This window comes from Aotus nancymaae, unplaced genomic scaffold (genome assembly GCF_030222135.1).
Source record: "Aotus nancymaae isolate 86718 unplaced genomic scaffold, 86718_ANA_hifiasm-v0.15.2.pri h1tg000069l, whole genome shotgun sequence".
Taxonomy (NCBI): Eukaryota; Metazoa; Chordata; class Mammalia; order Primates; family Aotidae; genus Aotus; species Aotus nancymaae.
In genome coordinates, this window is record NW_026988484.1 from 195,531 (window position 1) to 220,540 (window position 25,010).

The window sequence follows — 25,010 nt, forward strand, 5'->3', positions numbered from 1 at the left end:
CCTCGGCGCCTCCTCCTCCCTTTTTTTTTTCCCCCGGCATGTCTGCGCACGCCCAGGGTCCGCGCGCAGACCACTGGGAAGCCTCTTCGTGCATTCTGGGAAATGTAGTCCAAAACCTGATGCGCTCAGCGAGCCCGCGACAGTAGCGCCTTCAAGGCCCAGTAGGCCGGAGACGACGCTTTTGTGCATCTTGGGAAATGTAGTTCCAGTGTTGGCGAAGACGCCAGGCGGTGATAAACCGGGGTGAGCCCACGGCGAGGGCCAATGGGCAGCCGCCTTTGCCGCGGTGCTTCCTGGGAAGTGTAGTTCGGGGCGTGGCCGGGGCCGCAGGAAGCGGGTTGTTGGGTTGAACGATCGACTCGGAGTCTGGGGTGGCGGGAAGGGGACGGGGGAGTCTGGCGCAAAGCCTGCCGGGGCATGGAGTTCCCGATGAGCTTTGTGCGCATGTGCGGGGAGGAGATGGGGCTTGGGGGGCCTCGCCTGAGAGAGTGAGGTGAGCGAGGGGGGAAGGAGGGAGGGATTGGAGCGGGGCGGTTGGAAGAGGGAGGGACCAGCGGTACGACGGGAAGAGGGGCGCCGGGGGCCTCTGGAGGGAGGATGGGAAACTAGGGGGTAGGGGAGGAGAAGGGGGCTGAGTGATGGGGGAGGGGCTTGGAGAGGGAGGGGTGGGTAGTGGGAGGGGGTCGTGGATCCTGAGGTCCTGGACGCGGGAGAGCTGAGGGAGGGGATGAGGGAGGGGATGGGGGAGGGACGGGAGGGGGAGGGGAGGGAAGGGGGAGGGACCGATGGGGGAGGGACCGATGGGGGGGAGGGGACGCAGCAGGGGGTGGGCTGTGAGATGAAAGCCGAATGGGAAGCTGGACCCTACAAGGACGTGCTGGGGCGCCAGGACCCGACCCCTTCGGAAAGGTTTGCGGGAAGGGGCTTCCGGGGACGTGGGGGTTGTAACGTAGATACGGTTCAGGCTGCTCATTTTGTGCACTGCTTTTGCAAGTGCAACTTTTACAGAGTTGTGGGGTTCCTGAAGATGAGAATCAGTGCCCCGTTTTGCTGCTTTCTCGATGAAGAGCACCTGCCTTTTTAGCTTGTTGCAAGGCATTAGGTTCGGTAACGTGTAAAGTGCTTAGAAACTGTGTTTATTATCATCTGAAGTTGACCCTGCCACCTCTACCCCAGTCAGGATGAAGTCACTCTCCTTTATATCCGATTTTAACGCCTATTGCAATTTACACGTAGTGTTTTCAGTCTGTGTGCGTGTTCACAGCAGTGTCCCCCGGCACCTCGCAGGGAACCTTCTGCAAAGTAACCTTAAGTCTCGGCACTCACTAGCCGGGTGCGGTTCTCAGCATTTTTGGTTTCCTTCTGGCACTCTACAGCCAAGGAAATGGAGATACCGTGTACTACAAAAGGTGCCTTGTACCTTGTCCAAGGACACAGAGCTGGTAGGAGGCAGAGCTGGAATTTGCTCCAGGGCCTTTGTGCTGTGGGTAAATACTTGTCCAGTGGGCTAGGGCTCTCAACCAGGAGTGGTTTTGTCCCCCAGGGGACACGTGGCAATGTCTGGAGACTTTTTTTTTTGGTTGTCCCAAGTGGGGAAGTGCTCCTGGCATCTCCTGGAAAGAGGCAGAGATGCCGGTAGGCGTTGTATGTGGCACAGGATAGCACCCCACACACACACCACTCAGAGTCATCCAGGCTCAAGTGCCATGAGGTTGGGAAACTCCAGTAGACAAACCGGTCTTCGCGGAGAACTGACTCTTTGGACAGCCACTTCTAACTTGGGCTCCCAGCAGCCTCTTGAGAGGAAGGAGCTGTTGTTAGTCCTGTGTCACAGGTGGAGAAAGGAAGCACAGAGAGGGCAGGTCACATGTCCAGTCACACTGCTGATGGTGGCAGATCTGGAAGTTGAAGCCAGCCAGCCAAGCTCCACAGACTCTTAGCCACGATACTGACATGATATTAACCCAGGATGCGTGGGTGCTGGTGCCATGGTACTAGGTGGAACTGGTGTGGACTCTGGAATCACATCTGGGTCCCATTTGTGGCTCCTTCACTCTGAGCATCTCCCTGTTGTATAAGGGGACCCATTTCCCCAGAGCTCACAGGTCTGTTGGGAACCCATCTTCCCAGCTCGCAGGTCTGTCTGCAAGACATCCAGGGTGCCTGGCTCTAGGCTGGACTGTGCTTTGCAGACACAGCTAGACAGAAGGCTTACAGCTGTTGAATGCATGTAGCGCAGGATGCTCATTGGATGCTAGGGTAGATTTACATGCTGGAATGCCCTAACTTTTCAGCATGTGCTGTCTTGGGGGCAGACCCCGTGCTGGGTGGCCCCAGGGACCCAGAGAAGAGTTGGACCTGGTCACTGCCCCAAAGAGCTTACTTTCTGGACAGCCTAGGGCGTAGTGTGACCTGTGTTCACCTCTGAGATTGCAGACAGAGTCAGCTTGACGCCTATGGCCTTGCTCTCTGGCAGAAATTCCTCCCTAGCGCCAGAGGGATCTTTTTTTACAACAGAGCAGGCATCTGTGTGGCTGTTGAGACTCGGATCTGGCCCGGGTGTTCTGATAAGCCTTCCTGCCTGCTCCCAGCTGAATCAGTCCTTAAACTGATGGGTGGGCGGAGTGGTAGTTGACGCTGTGGCCTGGCTCTGGAGCCAGACAGACATGGATGTGCGCATCCAGGCTCTGCCACGTGTGAGCTGAGTGACTTTGGGCGAGACATCTCCACTTTCTCCATCTGCAACTCGGGGGTAATAACGCCAGCCTCCTGGGATTGATCAGCCTATGAAGTTTATTTGAGTGCTAGCCAGAATGCTGGGGTTGGAATTTGTAGTCTCTTCCACGCATGGAGCTTAAATTGTAGTGAAGAAAGCACACAGATATCCTAACACTAGATCTTGTTAAATGCTAAAAGAAACTAATAAGGGTGCCGTGTTAGCAGCTGGGGGAAGGCATGCGGGTGCAGCACTGGAGGGGGTGATCTGGGGAGGCTCTCCGAGAGGGGAGTGATTGCACTGAGGCCTCAGTCATGAGGAGTCAGGTAAGCAAAGATCACAGAGAGGGAGCAGCAGGTGCAGAGGCCGTGGGGTGGGCACTAGCCTTCAGTCTGGGAAGATGGAGAGTGAGCCAGACCCGTTGTGGTGGCTCACGCCTGTAATCCCCACACTTTGAGAGGCCAAGGTGGGAGGATCACTTGAGTCCAGGAGTTTGAGACCAGCCTGGGCAATATAGTGAGACCCCCATCTCTGCAAAAAATATAAAAATTAGTTGGGTGTGGTGGTGTGCACCTGCGGTCCCAGCTACTCGGGAGGCTGAGCCAGGAGGATGGCTTGAGCCCAGGAGGTCGGGGCTGCAATGAGCCGAGAGGTCACACTGCTGCACTCCAGCCGGGGTGACGACAGCCAGCCAAGGGAGCCACTGTGGCTGGAATATAGAGAATCAGGGAGTGAGGAAGAGACGAGAAAGCAGGACCAGGCTGCATCGCCTCGTGGCCATAGTAAGGAATTTGCCTTTTGAGCGTCATAGGAAGCAGTTGGAGGGTGTCGAGCAGGGAAGTGACGGGGATTTACAGTGAAAAAGTTTTTGTGATCGCTGTGGAGTGATTCCACTTCAGGTGGCGAGAGCAGGCAGACACAAGGGGCCTTGAGGCAGCCGCCCCTGCAACAAGCTGATGTTTGTGGTTGGCGACATGGCGGTCAGGAGCCCAGGCGGAAGACTGTCTGAATGCAGACTTCCTCTCAGACTTCAGCGGCTAGAAGCAGATTACGTGGCCACCCGCTGCCTTGTGGTCAAGGGGACTTTGCTGTGGTTCCTTATGATACAGGCCAAGCTGCTGTAATGAGGAGACCCCAAGTACAGTGCCCCAGAGAAGACAGCAGTGATTCTTTTCTCCCATACTAGTCCACAGGAGTTCTGGGACGGCCGGCGCCTGAGCCCCATGGGGTCATCAGGGGCCCTTTTATCCTGATCTTCCGGTGTCCTTGAGGTCAGGGTCGGCAGTCTTTCTGTGAAGAGGCAGTGAGTAACTATCTCTGGCTCTGTGGGCAGCCTTGCCAGCTGTCCAGACCCTGTCGCAGCCACTCGGTAGGTCCAAGGCAGCCGTGGACAGTGCATGACATCTGCCAATCCCAAACGTGAGTGAGGCCGCAGCGTGCTCGGCCGGGCTATGGACTCATTGTCTGCATCCATTCAAACTCATATGCCGGCACCTTGGTCCCCCGTGTGATGGCGCTGGGAGGTGGGGCCCTCTTGCATGGGATTAGTGCCCTTCTAAGAAGAGACAGGAGAGCTCGCCGCCAGGTGAGGATCCAGGAGGAGGCCGTCCGCAGCCCGCAAGAGGCACTCACCCAAACCCGACAGTGCTGGCCCCCAGACCGCAGACTCCCCGAGAAGGGACCGAGACAGGCTGCCGGGCGAGCACTGCGGACTGAGCTGCTTAAACAACACGAGTTGATCTCTCAGTTCTGCGGGCTGGAAGGTCAGAATGCTGGCATGGCTGGTTGCCGGTGAGGGCCTCTGCCAGGCTCTGGGAGGCCTCCTTGCTGTGTGCTCCTGTTGGCAGAGATGGACAGATTCCTGGTGTCCCTTCCTCTTGTAGGGTCACAGTCCTGTTAGGCCCAGCTCTTGTGACCTCAGTTAACCTCCATTACCAGCTAAAAGCTCCATCTCCAAATACGGTCACACAGGGTGAGAGCTTCCACACGTGAGTTCTTGGGGACAGATTCAGGCCACAGCAGTTAGTTGGGGTGGCTTCTGAGCAGGCTGCAAAGTATCTGCTGCCGGGGTGTGGGGTGCTCTGCCCCACAAGTCCAGCGAGGGTGGTGCTGAGGGTGTCCCGCTGCTGCCAGGCCTGCCGCAAGCTCTTCTTGTGTTTTCTGGTTGAATCCTCTGGACAGGCTGTGGGAGGAGCTGCAGGACTGAGGCACAGAGGCTCGGAGCCCAGCCAGGGGCCAAGCTGGGACTTGACCCCGTGGGATTCTGGGAAGCAGACACCGTTTCATCACCACCCGAGTGAGTGCCACCCCTCACACAGACCTCTTTGCCCCCTGGGACACACGGGGCAGGTGAGTGCTTTATCTTACAGGGAAAACCGAGGCACACAGGCCGGGCCTATCCTGGACATGTGGGCGGCTCAGAAGTGAGGGTTCCACACCCGGCACAGTGGCTCACGCCTGTAATCCCAGCACTTTGGGAGGCTGAGGCTGGTGGATTGCTCGAGGTCGGGAGTTTGAGACTAGCCTGGCTAACATGTGAAACCCCGTCTCTGCTAAAAATACAAAAATTAGCCAGGTGTGGTGGTGAGCACCTGTAATCCCAGCTACTTGGGAGGCTGAGGCAGGAGGATCACCTGAACCCAGGAGCCGAGGGTACACTGAGCTGAGATTGCGTCACTGCACTCCAGCCTGGGTAACAGAGCGAGACTCCGGTTAAAAACAGGAGTGTGGGTCCTGCTGTGAGTCTGGGCACCGCAGGCGGGGGTCTCGATGGGTGGGGATCTTGGTGGGAGGGCAGAGTGGGGGAGGCTTGGTGGACTGGGGTCTTGGCTCTGGGGGCAGGGTTCTAACCGGTTTGTCCCCTTGCAGGCGCTGCCGTCCGGGAGGCCCCATGGAGGTGGCGGTACCTGTGAAGCAGGAGGCCGAGGGCCTGGCGCTGGACTCTCCGTGGCACCGTTTCCGCCGCTTCCACCTGGGCGATGCACCAGGCCCTCGAGAGGCTCTGGGGCTGCTCCGCGCCCTGTGCCGGGACTGGCTGCAGCCCGAGGTGCACACCAAGGAGCAGATGCTGGAGCTGCTGGTGCTGGAGCAGTTTCTGAGCGCGCTGCCTGCCGACACGCAGGCCTGGGTGTGCAGCCGCCAGCCGCAGAGTGGGGAGGAGGCGGTGGCCCTGCTGGAGGAGCTCTGGGTGAGCCTGGTGGGGCTGGGATGGGGTGGGGGGACAGAGAGAGGGGGCAGGGAGAGGGGAGGGTGTCAGGGAAGCCACCAGGAGGCTGAGGGAGGAATACTGCTTAACCCCAAAAACCAGCGAGACGCACGGTGGGGAGGCCGAGGGACAGTGCGGAGGGACAGTCCACGTGGGGCACCCTCCATCCCAACACCAGCCGCAGTCAGGAGGCCCTCAGACCCGGGCATACTTGCGAGTTCTCTCAAAGGACGCATAGCCATGTTCACAGTCATGAGGACGCGCTGGAAGCAGCTGGGAAGAGGGCCAGGAAGACGCCACGGAGAACGGCTACCAGCTGTCCTCTCCTCTCACTCCTCTCGAACCAGCAGGGATGTTCCTCAGACCTCGGTTCTTACTGGGGACTCCTCCCGGCTCTGTGAGTCTGACCTCAGCCTCCAGCCCCGCGAAGGTCAAGGATGTCACCTGGCCCAAACTCCACCCCAAATCTATCTTGCTGTGGGCTGGCCTGAGGCCCCCCAGGCAGGCAGACCCTCCTCACGCCTGAGACTCCAGGGGCTGAGAGGTGACTTCCCAGGGGCGGAGGGCAAAAGCCAGGCCTGTCGCTGGGCAGGTTTGGATTCTTGACCACACAGCAGGCCTCTGCCAAGTCACTGTCCGGGTGAAGTCTGGGTGCACAGCCACACCCATTTGCTTACGTCATCCGTGGCTGACTCTTGCCACCTCGACGACAACAGACGGCCGGAGAAGCCGGACGCGTTGACTGCCTGGCCCCATAGGGGAAGCCCCATAAGGGAGGCCGGCAGCCTGGCTTAGAGCGCCCTGTCCGGGGGGATGTGCAGTGTGAGCCGCAGATGCCATCTGAAGGGTTCTAGTCGCCACGTTAAAAAAGGTGAAAAGAAACTGGTGAATTTAGTTTTAATAACCTATGTAATTGACCCCAGTGTGTTCAAAATAGTGTCCTTTCATTACGTGGCACTCTCATGCGGCCGGCAGCTGCCGTGTAGGGCATGGGTGATAAACAGCGGGCAGCCACACAGAGACGTCTGAGAAGAGTGGGTCCAGGCCACGGGAGCAGCCAGCGCAAAGGCCCTGAGGCGCCTCGAGCAGCAGAGGGGCCCGGGTGTGAGGGGTGTCCCTGCAAAGGACATGAACTCATCCTTTTTTATGGCTGCATAGTATTCCACGGTGTACTGTGGCCACTTCTTAGGATGCCTGTGATGACATTGGGCCATCAGGATAATTCAGGGTAGCTTCCCGATGTCAGTGCTCAATTCCCTCCCATCTGCAGAATCCCTGTTGCCCTGAGACAGCATGTGACAGGTTCTGAGGATCGGGACGTGTGTGTCCCACAGAGGCGAGGTGAACGTGAGGTGAACCAGGGGTGGAATAGAACTCGTGTGGAATCGGTCAGTGTGGGTTCTGCCCTTTCCAGTTTTCATGAATCTCAGAACAGGACCTGGCACATAGGTGCTATATAGGTAGATTTCAGCCACTGTTACTACTGACCTCATGCCATCTGTTTCTTTGCCATTAAAATGTTCTTTTAGGAAAAGATGGTTAACGTAGATGGAGGTGGTGGTTGCTTTTAATGTGTATACCTTGCAAAATAAATTCCTTCCATTTGGGGATGCAGTGGGAGGTCTACTGATTAGTGAATCTAAAAGTTCAGGAATCAGCTGGGTGAAGTGGCTCACGCCTGTAATCCCAGCACTTAGGGAGGCCAAGACAGGTGGATCACAAGGTCCGGAGTTCGAGACCAGCCTGGCCAAGATGGTGAAACCCCATCTCTACTAAAAATACAAAAACTGGCTGGGCGTGGTAGTGGGCACCTGTAATCCCAGCTACTCGGGAGGCTGAGGCAGGAGAATTGCTTGAACCCGGGGGTTGGAGGTTGCAGTGAGCCGAGATTGTGCCACTGCACTCCAGCCTGGGTGACAGAGCGAGACTCTGTCTCAAAAAAAAAAAAAAGCTGGGGAATCACTGGGCTCCTGGGCCAGCAGGATTCCTGTGCGCTGCCCTCCGGTTGCTCCGGGGCGAACCCTCACTGTCTCTAACATCTCTCCTGTATCTGTTCTTCTCTTTCTTTAATGAGAGCAGATCTCAGGCTCACAGCCTTCTCTTATCGGTGGCCCCGTGGACTGGAATAACACTGCTGTGAGTGACTGAGTCTCCCGTGACACCTCTCTCTGCCATGATGCTGGCTTTCCATTTCCAGCAGTGATACAACATGGTCTTAAGTCAGTGTTGTTTTAGTTTTAGGTCAAAGTAAAGAAGAGTAGTAACAGCCTGGGTGATCACCACTGCAGCCAGTGCATAGACAGCTGACGTCTGCAGGCGAGGCTGTGGATCGGGGTTTCTTGGCATCTGGTCTGAGGGTCCTTGCCTACCTCAGAGTTTTCACCGAGGTACTGCAGGATGAGAAAGACGAGGACAGCCGAGGAGAGGCTCACGTGCTGGTAGAAAGCGGTGAAGATCGCCTGGAAACCTCTTCTTGTCCTGCAGTAGAGGGAATGGCTGACCCTCCCAGCCTCCTCTTGTCCTGCTTTGAAACACAGGGTTTGCCAGGAAGACAGGGCGTAGTTGGCTTCCTCACTTCTGTGGAGAGAGAATCTGATCTGCCCAGAGAGATCCAATGGCCTGGCTGTAGTCACTCAGCATCTAGCCTCAGGCACACAATAGTCAAAGGGGACAGTTTGAGACATGGGGGCAGGGTGTCCACCAGCAGGGGAAATGAGAAGGGAGGCCGGGAGAGGCAGGTCAGACCAGTACCTGGTTAGCGTGACGCGAAGTGCCCCTGGGGCTCCAGAGACAGCCAGGAGCACAGGAAAAGAGGCAGGTTAGCAAAACCTAGCGGGAAAGCAGGGGACAGGCTGATGATGAAGCCCCAAAGTCAACATTTGAAAAGAACGCTAGAGCAGCGCAAACCTTCCGCAAGTGGCCTAGGAGGAAAACGGACGCGGTGCAAACACCGATGGTGGGAGCGGGCAGAGCCGGGCCGTGGAGCAGATCTGAGAGCTGCTGAGAACACCACGTTCCGCACGTACGATGCATTTGGAGTCCTGGATGAAATGGACGGTTTCTAGGAAAACAGAACTCACCAACACGTGCTCATGACCAAGTGGCAGGTGCAAGAGCCTGGAAACCAGACGGGGGAGAAATAAGGTGATTAAAGACCTTCCCTGACAGAAGGCATAGGTTCTGGCAGTTTCCATGTAACTTCTGCCAGACCTCCAAGGAACTGACCATTTTTTTTTTTTTTTTTTTTTTGAGGTGGAGTCTTGCTCTGTCGCCCAGGCTGGAGTATAGTGGCGTGATCTTGGCTCACTGCAGTCTCTACCTCCCAGGCTCAAGCAATTCTCCTGTCCCAGCCTCCTGAGTAGCTGGGATTACAGGCGCTTGCCACCATGCCTGCCTAATTTTTTTGTATTTTTAGTAGAGATGGGGTTTCATCATGTTGGCCAGGCTGGTCTTGAACTCCTGGCCTCAAGTGAGGCTGGAAAGGGTTACCCATTCCCTCCACAGCAGAAGAGGAGGAGGACTCCTGGAGTGCAGTGGCACGATCTCAGCTCACTGCAGTCTCTGCCTATGGTTTCAAGCGATTCTTCTGCCTCAGCCTCCCCATTATCTGGGATTATAGGTGCCCACCACTGCACCCGGCTAATTTTATGTATTTTTAATAGAGAGGGGGTTTCACCATGTTGGCCAGGCTGGTCTTGAACTCCTAACCTCAGATGATCTCCTCGCCTTGGCCTCCCAAAGTGCTGGGATTACAGGTGTGAGCCACCCCGCCCAGCCCAAACAATGTGCTTTTAAGGAAGACTAGGAATGCTTCCTGCTGAATCTTATCACCAGCCAATGAAATTTTAGGTATTGCTAATTTTCTTTTTTTTTCTTTTGTGTTTTTTTTTTTTTTTTTTTTTTTAAGACAGTCTCACCCTGTGGCCCAGGCAGGAGTGCAATGGTGTGATCTCAGCTTACTGCAATCTCCACCTCCCGGGGTTCAAGTGATTCTCCTGCCTCAGCCTCCTGAGTAGCTGGGATTACAGGCGCTCACCACCACGTCCAGCTAATTTTGTTATCTTTAGTAGAGACAGGGTTTCACTGTGTTGGCCAAGCTGGTCTCAAACTCCTGACCTCATGATCCACCTGCCTCAGCCTCCCAAAGTGCTGGGATTGCAGGCGTGAGTCACCACAACTGGCCTAGGCATTGCTAATTTTCACACCAACCATTGTTTTATGATCCAGGTACTCCTCTGGCCAAAAAGTTTTGAGATGGAAAATGTGTGTGACACATGGGCCAGCTCTCATCGGCACCAGAAGAATTCTGATCCTCTTCCCATGGGGGCATGGTTTTAAATGAATGATGTAGCAGTGCAGAGAAACCACAGCCAGAGTTGGACTGAAACTTTTTAAACCTGGTCTTCCTGGCTGGTGCCATCCCACCTGGCAGCCGTTCTGCCGTCTTACACCAAGAAAAGTTGTTTCTGAACCTCGTTGACTTTCTTCCAAGTCGGAAGTAGCTCCTGTATTCTGCATTTTGTTAAGGAGTTTGCACTTTATCCAAAGGGCAGGAACAAGCTGAAGACAGACCTGAGGCAGGTGTATTAGTTATTTCTTGCCGCGTGACAGATCGCCCCAAACTCGGGTGTAAAACAGCAAACCTCTGTGAGCTCAGAAAGCCCCTGTGGGCCAGGAGTTTGGAGCCAGCTCCAGGGTCTCCGGTGAGCTCACAGTGGCAGTGTGGGCCGGGCTGTCATTTGAAGGCTGGTGGTTTCCAGACGGCTCCCCGGCAGGGGCTTGGCAGGAAGCCTTGGTTCCTTGCCTGTGGGCCTCTCTGTGGGTGGCCTCTGCCCTCCAGCATGACTGCGGCTTCCCCGCAGCAGGGATGGGATTTCACAGAGATGGGATTCCACAGCTGGTCGGCCGTGTCGGGAGCAGGAGAAATGGAGGCCCTCACTCAGGTTTCTGAGTTCCAAATGTGCGCTCTCATTTCAGGGGCCAGCAACCTCCCCCGATGTGTCATCAGCGACGAGGGTGCCTCAGGACGTGACGCAGGGCCCCGGGGCGGCAGGTGGAAAGGAGGACAGTGGGATGATTCCCTTAGGTGAGCCAGTGGCCTCCCTGATTCTCCCTGCCAGCCCGCAGCACTGAGGGGTTGTTCGGTGAACAATCCTGGCACCAGGACAAGGGCAGACTTGGACCCCTACCCTTGAGGAGCCCCAGGGTTTGGACCCAAGGTCCAGCGTTGGGGGGTGCTGGTGGGCCCCGGGGTCAGAGGTTGGGAGTGCATGTGGGCCTCAGGGTCGGAGATCCACTCGTCTATCCATATATCATGCATCCATCTATCCATCATCCACCTTCCATCTATCCATTCCTGTCATACAGCTACCCATTCACCCATCCATCCAGCCATCATTCACCTATCCCCCTCACACCAGTCCCACCATCCCTCTGTGATCCATCCCTCGTCACCCATCTACACATCACCCACCCATTCATCCATCTACTTATCCACCCATGCACCCACCTATTCATCATCTTTCCATCCACCCATCATCCATCTACCATCCATCATCCATCCATCATGCATTCATCCATCCATCCTTCATCCATCATCCATCCATCATCCAGCCTCACATTCATCATCTACCCATCCATCAATCCATCCATTATCCATTCATCATCCATCCATCCAGCCATCCATCCATCATCCATCCATCCATCATCCATTCATCATCCATCCATCCCTCCATCATTCATCCATCATCCACCCTCACATTCATCATCTAACCGTCTATCATCCAGCCAGCCATTAACTATTATGTATTTGGCATTGACTGTATGCCAGGCCCTACTAGGTACCGGGGACAGAGGCATGAAGGAGAGCCCACAGCCCAGCCCTCTTCCCACCCCAGTGGTTTCTGCCTTTAAGCGTTCCCTGCTTGCCTCCGCCACAGCCTGGTGCAGACCCAGACACTGACTCTGATTCTTTTACAGCAGACACAGCCCCTGGGGCTGAGGGGCCGGCGGCTGGGGACTCCCAGGCTGTGCGCCCCTACAAGCAGGAGCCCAGCAGCCCCCCGCTGGCGCCTGGCCTGCCCGCCTTCCTGGCTGCCCCGGGCACCACGTCCTGCCCGGAGTGCGGCAAGACATCCCTGAAGCCAGCGCACCTGCTGCGCCACCGGCAGAGCCACTCCGGCGAGAAGCCGCACGCCTGCCCCGAGTGCGGCAAGGCCTTCCGGCGCAAGGAGCACCTGCGGCGCCACCGCGACACGCACCCCGGCAGCCCCGGGCCCGCGCTGCGTCCGCTGCCAGCCCGCGAGAAGCCCCACGCGTGCTGCGAGTGCGGCAAGACCTTCTACTGGCGCGAGCACCTGGTGCGCCACCGCAAGACGCACTCGGGAGCGCGGCCCTTCGCCTGCTGGGAGTGCGGCAAGGGCTTCGGGCGCCGCGAGCACGTGCTGCGCCACCAGCGCATCCACGGCCGGGCAGCAGCGGCGGCCAGCGCACAGGGGGCAGCAGCCCCGGGCCCCGACGGCGGGGGCCCCTTCCCGCCCTGGCCCCTGGGGTAGCCGCTGCCCGCGCGGTCTGAGCTGCCTCACCACCCTTGATGCCACCCCCGGCCCTCCCTCCCTCCTCGCAGCCCCACCACCTGACCTCTTCCCCTCCTCCCGCCCGCCCTCCGCCGCAGCGCCTTCCTCTCTCTTTCAGCTCCTTTCCCCACATTTCACTTTCCTGCTCAGGTCTCGCCTCCCTTTCTGATTTCTCGGCCTCTCTCGCCGTGAGAAGGGGCCTCTTTCTGATGTCTTCTCCTTCCTTCCCCTCCTCTCTCTCTCCTGCTCCCAGCCTCCCTCTCCCTCCTCCATTCCTCTCTCCCCGGCCTTTCCCTGCCTCAAGAGCAGAGGTGAGGGCCTGGGGTCCCTGAGGGGCAGGCGAGGAGCAGCTCAGGGGAGCGGTGGCAGGCCAGGCCCCCTTTATGAAGCGGAGGCTGAGGGAAAGGGATCTGGGTCTTCCCTAGGAATCCTCCTTCCCCAGGACAGATTCAGGGGCCAGGGAGGCAGCGGGTGATGGCTCTGACAAGCTGGACCCGGGGCCTGACTGTGGGCTCCTTGGTCTCGCTGCCCCCTGTGACCCAGAGGCATGGGATGGACAGAGATGCCTGCCCCAGTGAACCTGGCTGGGGACAGCAGGTCACCAGCATCCAGAAGGTAATAAACTCACTGTGTAGACCCGGAGTCTGAGCTCTGCCCAGTGCAAGCAAGTCACCAGCGTCCAGAGAGTAATAAAGTCACTGTGTGTGGACCTGGAGTCTGAGCTCTTGTCTGGCGAAGCTGCTTCCCAGGGCTGAGTGTCGGGTGCCCGGGGCCTCGGGGGCCGGCTGTCCTGGCATGAGAGCGGCTCTGGGAGTCTGGGTGCAGCCATGGGAGGCAGTGAGGAAGTGCATCCTCAGGAGCGAGACGTCCCCACCTCCATCCTACCTCATACGGAGACGGGGATGAGGCTGGGGCTCCCACAAAGGGCCTGCTGAGCGCCACGCTGAGTCAGGTTTTCGTCTGAACCCTTCAGCTTCCTGGCTGGGGACTTGCAGACTGGTCACCGTCTGAGCATCAGTTCTGCACCTGTGAGTGATAATGACACCCACCTCCCCTGCTAAGGCCACTGTTTCAGGGTGGCCCGTCTGTTCTGCCACGTGGGGGGCCCTCTCCTCTAGTGGAGCCGTTGCCAAGGCGGTGCTCGGCATGGAGGGCAGGCTTTGGCCAGTCGCATCTTTCCAGGGAGCTGCCTCTTCCCTTGTCCCCAGCTCAGCGAGCAACTCCAGTTCCTTCTCTCCAGGGATGACATCGCCAGCTTCGGCCCCGTGGACGAAGGGCAGTTGCTGGGCTTTGGAAAGTGGAGGATGAGAGCTCTGGTCTGACCACTGCCCTGCCGCCCAGTCTTGGGTCTGGCTTCACCCTGGTCCTTTCGGCTCCTGCCCGTCCAGTGCTTGAGCCTGGCAGGCATTCTGTGTCAAGCCCTCCATGGTCACCGCCTTGTGGCCGAGCCCCTCAACGGTCACTGCCTTGCGCTCTGCTTCAGCTTCTGGTTCAGAGTCCAGCACTGGGGCAGGTACGGCCCGTGCCGGACTGCAAGGGCACCTGGGAACGCAGCCACCTGGACGGTCCAGTGCACATCACAGGAGCCTGGGTCTGCCTTCCAGACTCACAGTGCGGGGAAGGTGCCAGGCCGTCCAGGAAAGGCACGTGACTACAGCACCCCCCTCTTCAAACAGGACTAGTAATGCTGCCCTGGAAAGGGCCTGTTTTTGAAACTGAAATCAGGCTGTGTACGGTGGCTCATACTGTAATCCTAGCACTTTGGGAGGCCAAAGTGGGCAGATCACCTGAGTTCAGGAGTTCAAGACCAGCCTGGCCAACAAGGTGAAACCACGACTCTAATAAAAGTAACAAAAATTAGCTGGGTGTGGTGGTATACAGCCTGTAATCCCAACTACTCGGAAGGCTGAGGTGGGAGGATCACTTGAACCTGGAAGGTGGAGGTTGCAGTGAGCTGAGATTGTGCCACTGCACTCCAGCCTGGGCAACAGAGCAAGACTTCATCTCAAAAGAAAAAAATGAAAAGGTAACGAATGCAAAACACTTACAGGGGCTCAGCATGTGATCTCAGCATGTTGGTTTCACACCGAGAGGTGAGGTTAAGGATGTCGCCATGCGCACTGTGTAGGGGAGGAGGCAGGCTTGGAGAAGCCATGTCGTCTGCTGCAGGCCTTCCAGAGGTAACTAGGAGGCAGGAGAGGGTGAGAGGTGAGGGTGTGAGGCCAGGGTCTGAGGATGGCATTCTGGTAACAGCATACACTCAGTCTGTGGGGCCAGACCTTTTAAAAATCCAACTTGTAGGCCAGGCGTGGTGGCTCACGCCTATAATCCCAGCACTTTGGGAGGCCGAGGCTGGTGGATCACGAGGTCAGGAGTTCAACACCAGCCTGGCTAAAATGGTGAAAACCCATCTCTACTAAAAAATACAAAAATTAGCCGGGCATGGTAGCACATGCCTGTCATCCCAGCTACTTGGGAGGTTGAGGCAGGAGAATCGCTTGAACCTGGGAGGCAGAGGTTGCAGTGAGCCAAGATTGCACCACTGCAGTCCAGCCTGGGTGACAGAGCGAGACTCCGTCGCCAAAAAAAAAAGAAGGAAATAAACCCAACTGGTTCCCCTACCAACATCCACTCTGATGGAGCAGGTGCCATGAGGGCCGTCCTGGGACTCACAGCGCACCATGTCTGTTGGACCCACCACATCTGCGATCCTTATCAACCCCAACACCACAGACCAAAGAACATCTGAATTGTGGTTTCCTGCTTCTGTCTTTTTTTTTCTTGAGATGCAGTCTTGCTCTGTTGCCCAGGCTGGAGTGCAGTGGCGTGATCTCAGCTCACTGCAACCTCTGCCTCCCGGGTTCAAGCGATTCTCCTGCCTCAGCCTCCAGAGCAGCTGGGATTACAGGTACCCACCACCACCACCACCACACCCAGCTAATTTTTGTATTTTCAGTAGAGACGGGATTTTGCCATATTGGTCAGGCTGGTCTGGAACTTCTGACCTCAGGCAAGCCACTCACCTCGGCCTCCCAAAGTGCTGGGATTGCAGGCGTGAGCCACTGCGCCTGGCTGGTCTGTCTTCATTGCTTGAGGGGTGAGATTGTTTTAAGAACCTGCCGGTAGCATGAGGTGATTTTTTTTTTTTTTTTTTTTTTTAATTTTCTGCTTCCTCTCCTGGGGGCCCTGGCACTAGGAGCTCTGTCTGGACCCAGCAGGGGTAAGTTAATTCTACTCATTTTCCCATGGGTGACCGCGTCTCCCCTCACCTCCTCTCCCCAGCTAAAGGGTTCTGGCTCTGGGGTTCTATACACCAGGTTCCAACCTCAGCTGTGCTGCTTCCTTGCTGTGGGAGGAGGTTGACGACAGGAGTATCTGGTCAAGCTGCTCCAGTCTCGGTCTCTCTCACAGGTGATTGCTAACTGAGTCTCAAAGCCATTTCATCTTTTTTTTTTTCTTTTGAGACAGAGTCTTGCTCTGTCACCCAGGCTGGAGTTTGTTGTTGCAATGATACCTCACCACAGCCTCAAACTCCAGGGCTCCAAGTCACCCTTCCACCTCAGCCACCTCAGTAGATCAGATCACAGGTGCATGCCACCATGCTCAGCTAATTTTTGTGTTTTAAAAAATACAAATGGGGTCTCACCGTGTTGCCCAGGCCGGTCTCAAACTCAGCTCAAGAGCTCCTGCTTCAGCTTCCCAAAGTGCTGGGATTAGAGGTGTGAGCCACCACAACTGCCCCCAAGTGCATTCTAATTCCACTTCTCAAATTCTGAAACTGTGCCGTTCTGTCCGTCCTCATCCCCCACCACCGTTGTAGGTCAGGCAGCTTCCCTTCTCTCCTTGGACACCTGGAGTGGCTTCCCAATTTATCCCTCTCTGGCTTCCTCTCTGCCCATCCCTGTCCACTCTCCACACCGCAGCGGTAGAGTGTGTGTGTGTGAGTGTGTGTGTGTGTGTGTCCTTAAAAGCACATGTGTTCACCTTACCTTCCAGCTTAAAACTTATTTCATGACTTCTGACTGCTCCTGTGATAAACAGTAGAAGGCAGGCGGGACACCGTGGCTCACGCCTATAATCCCAGCACTTTGGGAGGCCGAGGACGGGGGATCACTTGAGGTCAGGAGTTCGAGACCAGCCTGGCCAACATGGTAAAACTCCGCCTCAACTAAACATACCAAAATTCGCTGGGCGTGGTGGCCAGCATCTGTAATTCCAGTTACTCAGGAGGCTTGAGGCAGGAGAATCGCTTGAACCTGGGAGGCGGAGGTTGCAGTGAGCCAAGATCGTGCCATTACACTCCAGCCTGGGTGATAGAGTGAGACCCTTTCTCAAAAAAAAAAAAAAAAAAAAGGCAGGGCACGGTGGCTCACGCCTGTAATCCCAGCACTTTGGGAAGCTGAGGTGGGCAGATCACCTGAAGTCAGGAGTTGAAGACCAGCCTGACCAACATGGTGAAACCCTGTCTCTATAAAAAAAAAAAACCAAAAGACAAGACTAGAAGGTTCCTCATGGGGTGGTCCCTGCCTACCTCTTACCCTCCCCATCCCGAGGCGGTCTGCATTCCAGGTCCAGCTGTCACTCAGCTCCTTCAGCCTTCTTTCTCCACCCCACTGCAGGACGTTTGCACAGGCCTTTGCCTCCACGTAGGAATAAAATGTTAGTCTTTCTTCTTCCTTTTGCCTGGTGAACTCCAACCCCTCCTTCAGGCCTCAGCCTGGAAGTCACCACGCCTCAGAGAAGCCTTCCCCAGCCTCTGTTATGCGCACGCCCAGAGCCGTGCTCTTCCGATTGCACGGAGCATTTGGTTAGTGGCTGCCACAAGACTGGGGCTCCGTAAGGGTAGAATCAGTGCTTGGCAGAGTAGAATCACAATCAAATGGAGCCCCCAGTGGCCTGCGTCACATGGCCGTGGGGAGGATGAATGAGAACCAAGCAAAATCGAGCTGGAATCGTTGTGAGTCATTCCTTACCCCTCCAGGACCAAGGATTTTGGCCTCCAGCCTCCCTGGAGCCCAGGCACTGGGTCCATTCTTCCACTCACCAAGCTCTGCCAATGGTGGGGAAATGAGGACCATGCTGCCGACTCCACAGCTCAGCGTCCATCCACCGTGGCTCTCACATTTGGTTTTCTGTGAGGCTTTGGGCAAATGACATGCTGTCTTTGACCTTCAGATCCGTCAACTGCCAAGTAGGGTGTCTAAGTCCTCTCAGGCTGCTCTGACAAAATATCCTAGACCGGGTAATTTATATACAACAGAAATTTACCGCTCACCTTTCTGGAGGCTGGAGAGTCCAAGATCAAGGCGCTGGCAGCTTCAGTGTCCGGTGTGAGTTTGCTGTCCGCTTCGTAGACGGTGCCCTGTTGCCGTGTCCTCACGCAGTAGAAGGGCCAAGGGAGCTCCTCGGAGCCGCTTTTATAAGTGCGTGAATCCGGCCAGGCACGGTGGCTCATGCCTGTAATCCCAGCACTTTGTGAGGCCGAGACAGGTAGATCCCTGAGGTTGGGAGTTCGAGACCAGCCTGGCCAACATGGTGAAACCTCCGTCTCTACTAAAAATGCAAAATGAGGTGGGTGCGGTGGCAGGTGCCCGTAATCCCAGCTACTCAGGAAGCTGAGGCAGGAGGATGACTTGAACCAGGAGGCGGGGGTTGTACTGTGCTGAGATCATGCCACTGCACTCCAGCCTGGAAGACAAGAACAAAACTCCATCTCAAAAAAATAATAGATAAGGCATGAATCCCATTCACAAGGATGAAGCCCTCACGACCTGATCGTGTCCCAAAAGCCCTGCCTATTTACCTATTTATCTATTATCTATCTATCTTATCTAATCTGTCTCTGTCATTATGTCTCCATCCATCTGTCCATCCGTCCCTCCCTCCCTCCCTACACTGCTCAGCAGACACCCACCTCTTAATACTCTCCTGTTGGGCTTGAGTTTCTATCACATGAACCTTGAGGGGACATTAACATTCAACATGGGGTTACAGTGAGGGCTAAACTGGGGGAGTCCACAAGTCACGGTCACAGCTGTAATCCCAGTGCTTAGGAGGCCGCTGCAGGAGGATCACTTGAGGTCAGGAGTTTGAGACCAGCCAGGCCAACATGATAAAACCTCATTTCTACTAAAAATACAAAAATTAGCCAGTATGGTAGCACACATCTGTAGTCTCAGCTACTAAGAAGGCTGAGGCAGGAGAATCGCTTGAACCTAGGAGGCGGAGGTTGCAGTGAGCCAAGATGGCATCACTGCACTCCAGTTTAGGTGACACAGCAAGACTCCGTCTCAAAAAAGAAAAGAAAAGAAAAGTTCTGGGCACGGTGACTCATGCCTGTAATCCCAGCACTTTGGGAGGCCCAGGTGGGCAGATCACTTGAGATCAGGAGTTCTAGACCAGCCTAACCAACATGGTGAAACTCTGTCTCTACTAAAAATACAAATCTTAGCTTGGAGTGATGGCAGGCACCTGTAATCCCAGATACTTGGGAGACTGAAGCAGAAGAATCACTTGAACTGGGAGGCTGAGGTTGCAGTGAGCTGAGATAGTGTCACTGCCCTCCAGCCTGGGCAACACAGCAAGACTCTGTCTCAAAAAAAAAAAAAAAAAAAAAAAGGCCGGGCGCGGTGGCTCAAGCCTGTAATCCCAGCACTTTGGGAGGCCGAGGCGGGTGGATCACGAGGTCAAGAGATCGAGACCATCCTGGTCAACATGGTGAAACCCCGTCTCTACTAAAAATACAAAAAATTAGCTGGGCACAGTGGTGCGTGCCTGTAATCCCAGCTACTCAGGAGGCTGAGGCAGGAGAATTGCCTGAACCCAGGAGGAGGAGGTTGCGGTGAGCCAAGATCGCGCCATTGCACTCCAGCCTGGGTAATGAGCGAAACTCCGTCTCAAAAAAAAAAAAAAGCAACAAAAAAACCCAAACCCAATCGTTAAATACTCAGGATTGGTTAGGGGTGGTAAGCCGGTTGGTAAACTGTTAGCATGTTGAAATTGGCCTTGATGGAATATTTACACCATGGGCATTGGCTAATGGTACAAATGCAGGCATTTTTTTTTAATTTTGGAAAGCTGATTTTCCAGCACACCGCTGCTTCTGAGTCCGATTCATGTGCTGCTAACACAGAACCTCCACAGGACTCGACGGTGCAGGGGTGGTCAGTTTCCACGGCCCTCTTCCCTGCTGGACTGAGTTCTGCTAGAGCTGAGAGCAGCCTTGCTTGATTCATGCCTCGTCCTTGCTTCCATGCCAGGAGCTCAGCAAGGGCTGAATGTGGGAAGTAGACAAGTTCCTTTTTAAAGTTTCCTTTCTTGTTAAAGAATAAGTGTGCTAATAACTCTTTGTGAAGCCCTATCCCACGTAGCTGTTAGACATGCCACGCTTACAGGCACGTAGTACGCTCTATGTCCTTGTACTTTAACCAAGATGTCTGTGCTGGATGCGCTTACAGGCATGTGCCGGCTCTCCATTGCTTTTACCTGTTTAGAAAAGTTTTAAGTTGTTAGCCAATTGAGTTTTAGTTTAGATTGTGAGGTCTGACTCCAGCCAACGGAGATCAGACACAGAAGTAAGGACAACCCCAAATGCCTAAGGAATAAATTTGTGTGTTTTCCCTTTGTTCTTTGTATTCTCGTGGCATGACGGCTAGTGAGAGTACCCTTCCTGCACTCCAGGAAGTAAAACTCGTGTTGCTGAAAGATCCTGTGTCTCAGTGCTGATTTTTCTTTGCGGCACCGAGCATCCACCGTGGGACAAGCCCACACGGGGCGCCCTGCCCTTGGCATTGCCGACTATATTCTTTGAGAATCTTAGACACTTTTATGTATAAAAGCCATGAAAGGCAAGAAATAATAACTGCAGTAAATTTATATTAAAAACTCATTTATGGCCAGGTGCCAGGGCTCACACCTGTAATCTGAGCATTTCGGGAGGCCGAGGCGGGTGGCTGAGTCGGGGTCAGGAGTTCGAGACCAGTGTGGCCAACATGGTGAAACCCCGTCTCTACTAAAAATACAAAAATTAGCCAGGCGTGGTGGGTGGTGGGTGCCTGTAATCCCAGCTACTTGGGGGGCTGAGGCGGGAGAATGGCTTGAACCTGGGAGGTGGAGGATGCAGTGATCTGAGATCGTGCCATTACACTCCAGTGACTTGAATGACAGTGAGTCTGTCTCAAAAAAAAAAAAAAAGAAAAGAAATCTAGATCTTTATGTAAAATTTCTGAAACCCTATATGCCTGTGATTCAATTGGCAATTTTTCAAAGCACTGTGTGGGAATTTAGCTAGGTGTGACAACACACACCTGTAGTCCCAGCTACTAGGGAGGCTGAGGTGGGAGGATTGCTTGAGCCTGGGCAGTGGAGGCCGCAGTGAGCCGAGACTGTGCCACTGCACTTCAGCATGAGCGACACAGTGAGACCTCATCTGAATATAAATAAAAAACAAACAAAACACTGTGTGAGCTACAATAGGAAGGAACCAGAACAAACAGAAACCATAACGCGAACAACCCAACCCAGAGCACGTCTGAGGGTCTGGTCTGGGCTACCCGTTTGCAAGTTCTGAGCCGGTTCCTCAGTTTACCAAAGAGGAGATGGAGGCCCAGAGGTCTGCAGGGAATTCCCCACGACCTCATAGCAGGCCAGTGACACGTGAGCTTCTTTCCCCACTGCTCTTTCTGAGATGACGCATTGCGTGAGGATGAGTCCCCAACCTTCCTCTCTGGGGAATGAAGTAGCGGAAATGTCGGGGAGGGGAGCAATAGGGACCTTCGGATTATGGGCAGGAAATGAGTGGGGACCTTTGTTTGTTTGTTTGTTTGTTTGAGATGGAGTCTCGCTCTGTCGCCCAGGCTGGAGGGCAGTGGCGAAATCTCAGCTCACTGCAACCGCCGACTCCTCAATTCAAGCAATTCTCCTGCCTTAGCCTCCCAAGCAGCTGGGATTACAGGCATGCACCACCACACCTGGCTAATTTTTGTATTTTTAGTAGAGACAGGGTTTCACCATGTTGGCCAGGCTGGTCTAGAACTCTTGACCTGAAGTGATTCTCCCACCTCGGCCTCCCAGAGGGCTGGGATGACAGGTGTGAACTACTGCGCCTGGCCCTGGGTGTTAGTCCTAACTAAATCCCCAACCCGGAGCAACAGCACGCCCATGTCCTTTAGAGGGTTAACTGTAATCCCTTAATTTGGGTCCATGATAAGAAAGAACTGGGCCTTAAGTGTATTAGGTGAATGGGTAATAAGAAAAAAAAAATTAAATTAAAAAAAAAAAAGAACCGGTCAAGGGAGACTACGGAATATTCAGCATGGTGGCGGACAGGAAACCTCCAAGCTGAGTTACAGGAAGGAAAGGGGCAGGTTTCCCCGCCCGTGTGCTGACCTCCCATCTCAGGTGGGGAAGAGAAAGAAAATGTTCTTAACCTGTGCCAGGACCATCCCCTCCCTCTTTTCATGGTTTCGCTTTGTGTATATGTGGGGAATTCTTCGGTGAGATGGAAAGACAAATATGGATTTCCATTTCAAAATCTTAGGAGTATTTTGCTTTTGTTTTTCTGAGATAGGATCTCTGTCTCCCAGGCCTGAGTGCAGTGGTGACATCAGGGCTCGCTGCAGCCTTGACCTCCCAGGCTCAAGCGATCCTCCCACCTCAGCCTCGGGAGCAGCTGGGACTACAGGTACACGCCACTACACCCTGTTAATTTTTGTATTTTTTTGTAGATGGGGTGTCGCTATGTTGCCAAGGCTGGTCTCAAACTCCTGAGCTCAAGCAATTTGCCCACATTGGCCTCCCAAAGGGCTGGGATTACAGATGTGGACCCCTGCACCCGGCTGTTTTTATGAATGCCAAACTTCCAGCCAACACAGAATGTGGGCATGGATTTTTGGAGCCTGCCTAGCTCGTAAGGGTAAAATGTATATATTTAGAAAGATATGGCCATTTACATCTGCACATTGAACAGGCCCTCACTCTACACTGTGATACTCAGAACTCTTTTAGCTTGTTTTATTTTTTCACTTTTTCCAAGACTAGTGTGTTGCAGGCTCTTTTTTTTTTTTTTTTTTTTTTTTTCGGAGATGGAGTCTTGCTCTGTCACCAGGCTGGAGTGCAGTGGCATGATCTCGGTTCACTGCAAACTCTGCCTCCTGGGTTCAAGCAATTCTCCTGCCTCAGCCTCCCAAGTAGCTGGGACCACAGGCATGCGCCATCATGCCCAGCCAATTTTTATATATTTAGTAGAGCCAGGTTTCACCATGTTGGCCAGGATGGTCTCGATCTTCTGACCTTGAGACAGAGCAAGACTCTGTCTCGAAAAAAAAAAAAAAATTACACTGTATACCATAAATACATTTCATTTGTATTTGTAAATTTAAAAAATTTTAAGACAAAAATAAGCAAATACATCAATAAGCAAACAGAGGTTTTTAAAGATGGTGGCCATAATACATGTACCTGACAAGATGACAGGAAGTTATCCACACAGCTGGTAAGGACATTCTGGGCAGCGTCAATGCCGGAAGGCTCTCTCTTCCCATTCTTGTCAATATCTACCTGCTTTTCAATTTAACTGATATTATCTGTGCACCTACTGAAAAAACAGAAGCCAGTTGGGCATGGTGGCTCACACCTGTAATCCCAGCAGTTTGGGAGGCCGAGGTGGGTGGATCACCTGAAGTCAGGAGTTCGAGACCAGCCTGATCAACATGGTGAAATCCGCCCCCATCTCTACTAAAAATACAAACATTAGCCGGGCGTGGTGGCACGCACCTGTAATGCCAGTTACTCAGGGGGCTGAGGCAGGAGAATTGCTTGAACCCAGGAGGCGGGGGTTGCAGTGAGCCAAGATTGAGCCACTGCACTCTAGCCTGGGCGACAGCGAAACTATGTATCAAAAAAAGAAAAGCAAAAGAAAAAAACAGAAAAATGACAGCCAGAAAGACACGACTCAGACCACCAACGTGGGAGAGACTGCCGTTTCCCAGCTGACCACCTCTAGTGTACACCGTTTCCAGCTTTCCTTCTGATTCGGGGTCACAGGAGGCTGCCGGCTGCTTCTGTACTCTTGTTTCCGTGACTGGACGGCCACCGCCTTTGGAAGGCTAAGGCATCTGCTCATTTCATCTCCTCCCCATCATCCTCATCCGCCAAACTCCAGGACGTCCTCCCGCCCTGGACGGCCCCCGCCTGAGTCAGCCCGAGCCTCTCCACGTGCCCCCACTTGACTCACTCGTGTGAACACAGCGTCAGCCTCGGTGATGTGCTTCACATGCGGCTCTCAGTTCTGGACCTCACGTCGGCCCCCCTTCCCTCTGACTCACCTTGACTCTGCACAGAAATGTTCCTGGGAGGGTCCACACTGACGCTTCTCTTCCTGAGGCAGATTCCTGTCCGGTAGCCACTTCCACACCTGAGTCTTTCCAACAGCGTGATTTTCAGCCTCACCCACCCATCCCTCTTTGAAAAGCTAAGAATTCAACCCTTCCTGTTCAATAATTCGATGAGGTGTTTCTCCCACATCAACAGTACAGTCTTTTCCAGCCTCTCCCACGAACTTTCCCTAAGAACTGTAACTTTTTTTTCCTTTTCTTTTTTGAGATGGAGTCTTGCTCTGTCACCCAGGCTGGAGTGCAATGGTGCGATCTCAGCTCACTGCAACCTCTGCCTCCCAGGTGCAAGTGATTCTCCTGCCTCCGCCTCCTGAGTAGCTGGGATTGCAGGTGCCCACCACTATGCCTGGCTAATTTTGTATTTTTAGTAGAGATGGAGTTTCACCATATTGGCCAGGATGGTCTCGATCTCCTGACCTTGTGATCTGCCAGCCTCGGCCTCCCAAAGTGCTGGGATTATAGGCGTGAGTCACCGTACCCAGCCTTCAAACTGTAACTTTCTCAAGATTACAGCCTTAAAACTGTAATCTTTCTGTGGTGCTGGTGGAAGTGAAAACTGGTGTGTGATTGTCGAAAGGCAATCTGGTCAGTTACCCAGACCTGAAGGAGAGGAAAAAAAAAAAAAAAGAAAAGCAATCTGGATGTGTATATTAAGAATCCCGGCCGGGTGCGGTGGCTCAAGCCTGTAATCCCAGCACTTTGGGAGGCTGAGGCGGGTGGATCGCGAGGTCAAGAGATCGAGACCATCCTGGTCAACATAGTGAAACCCCGTCTCTACTAAAAATACAAAAAATTAGCTGGGCATGGTGGCGTGTGCCTGTAATCCCAGCTACTCAGGAGGCTGAGGCAGGAGAATTGCCTGAACCCAGGAGGCGGAGGTTGCGATGAGCCAAGATCACGCCATTGCACTCCAGCCTGGGTAACAAGAGCGAAACTCTGTCTCAAAAAAAAAAAGAAGAATCCCATGGTTGTAAAATCAGGGTTAAAAAAGAAAAAAGAATCCCAGAGGCGGGGTGCAGTGGCTCATGCCTGTAATCCCAGCACTTTGGGAGACTGAGGCAGGTGGATCACCTGAAGTCAGGAGTTCAAGACCAGCCTGGCCAACATGGTGAAACCAGTAT

General features: G+C 54.3%; 1 protein-coding gene across 4 annotated transcripts; it reads left to right on the forward strand.

Moving 5' to 3' along the window:
• The first annotated feature begins 388 nt into the window (after positions 1–388).
• Positions 389–12,475, forward strand: ZNF444 (zinc finger protein 444). 4 transcript variants are annotated; one of them, XM_021673462.2, is made up of 6 exons: positions 800–909; positions 4,600–4,688; positions 4,898–5,012; positions 5,585–5,903; positions 10,899–11,007; positions 11,901–12,475. In XM_021673462.2, the coding sequence occupies exons 1-6, from the start codon at positions 839–841 to the stop codon at positions 12,473–12,475; spliced, it is 1,278 nt and encodes a 425-aa protein (XP_021529137.2). In that variant the 5' UTR covers positions 800–838. The 4 variants fall into 4 exon arrangements, with proteins under 4 accessions (XP_064223417.1, XP_021529137.2, XP_064223416.1 ...); XM_064367346.1 differs by having other exon boundaries at positions 11,904–12,475; XM_064367347.1 differs by lacking the exons at positions 800–909; positions 4,600–4,688 and adding an exon at positions 389–493 and having other exon boundaries at positions 4,898–5,065.
• The last annotated feature ends 12,535 nt before the right edge of the window (positions 12,476–25,010 follow it).

Coding starts and splice junctions, on each gene's coding strand:
- ZNF444 (XM_021673462.2), top strand. CDS start 839: ATGAAAGCCGAATGGGAAGCTGGACCCTACAAGGACGTGCTGGGGCGC. Junction 5,013..5,584: donor ACCGTTTCATCACCACCCGA/GTGAGTGCCACC, acceptor GTCCCCTTGCAG/GCGCTGCCGTCCGGGAGGCC. Junction 5,904..10,898: donor CCCTGCTGGAGGAGCTCTGG/GTGAGCCTGGTG, acceptor CTCTCATTTCAG/GGGCCAGCAACCTCCCCCGA.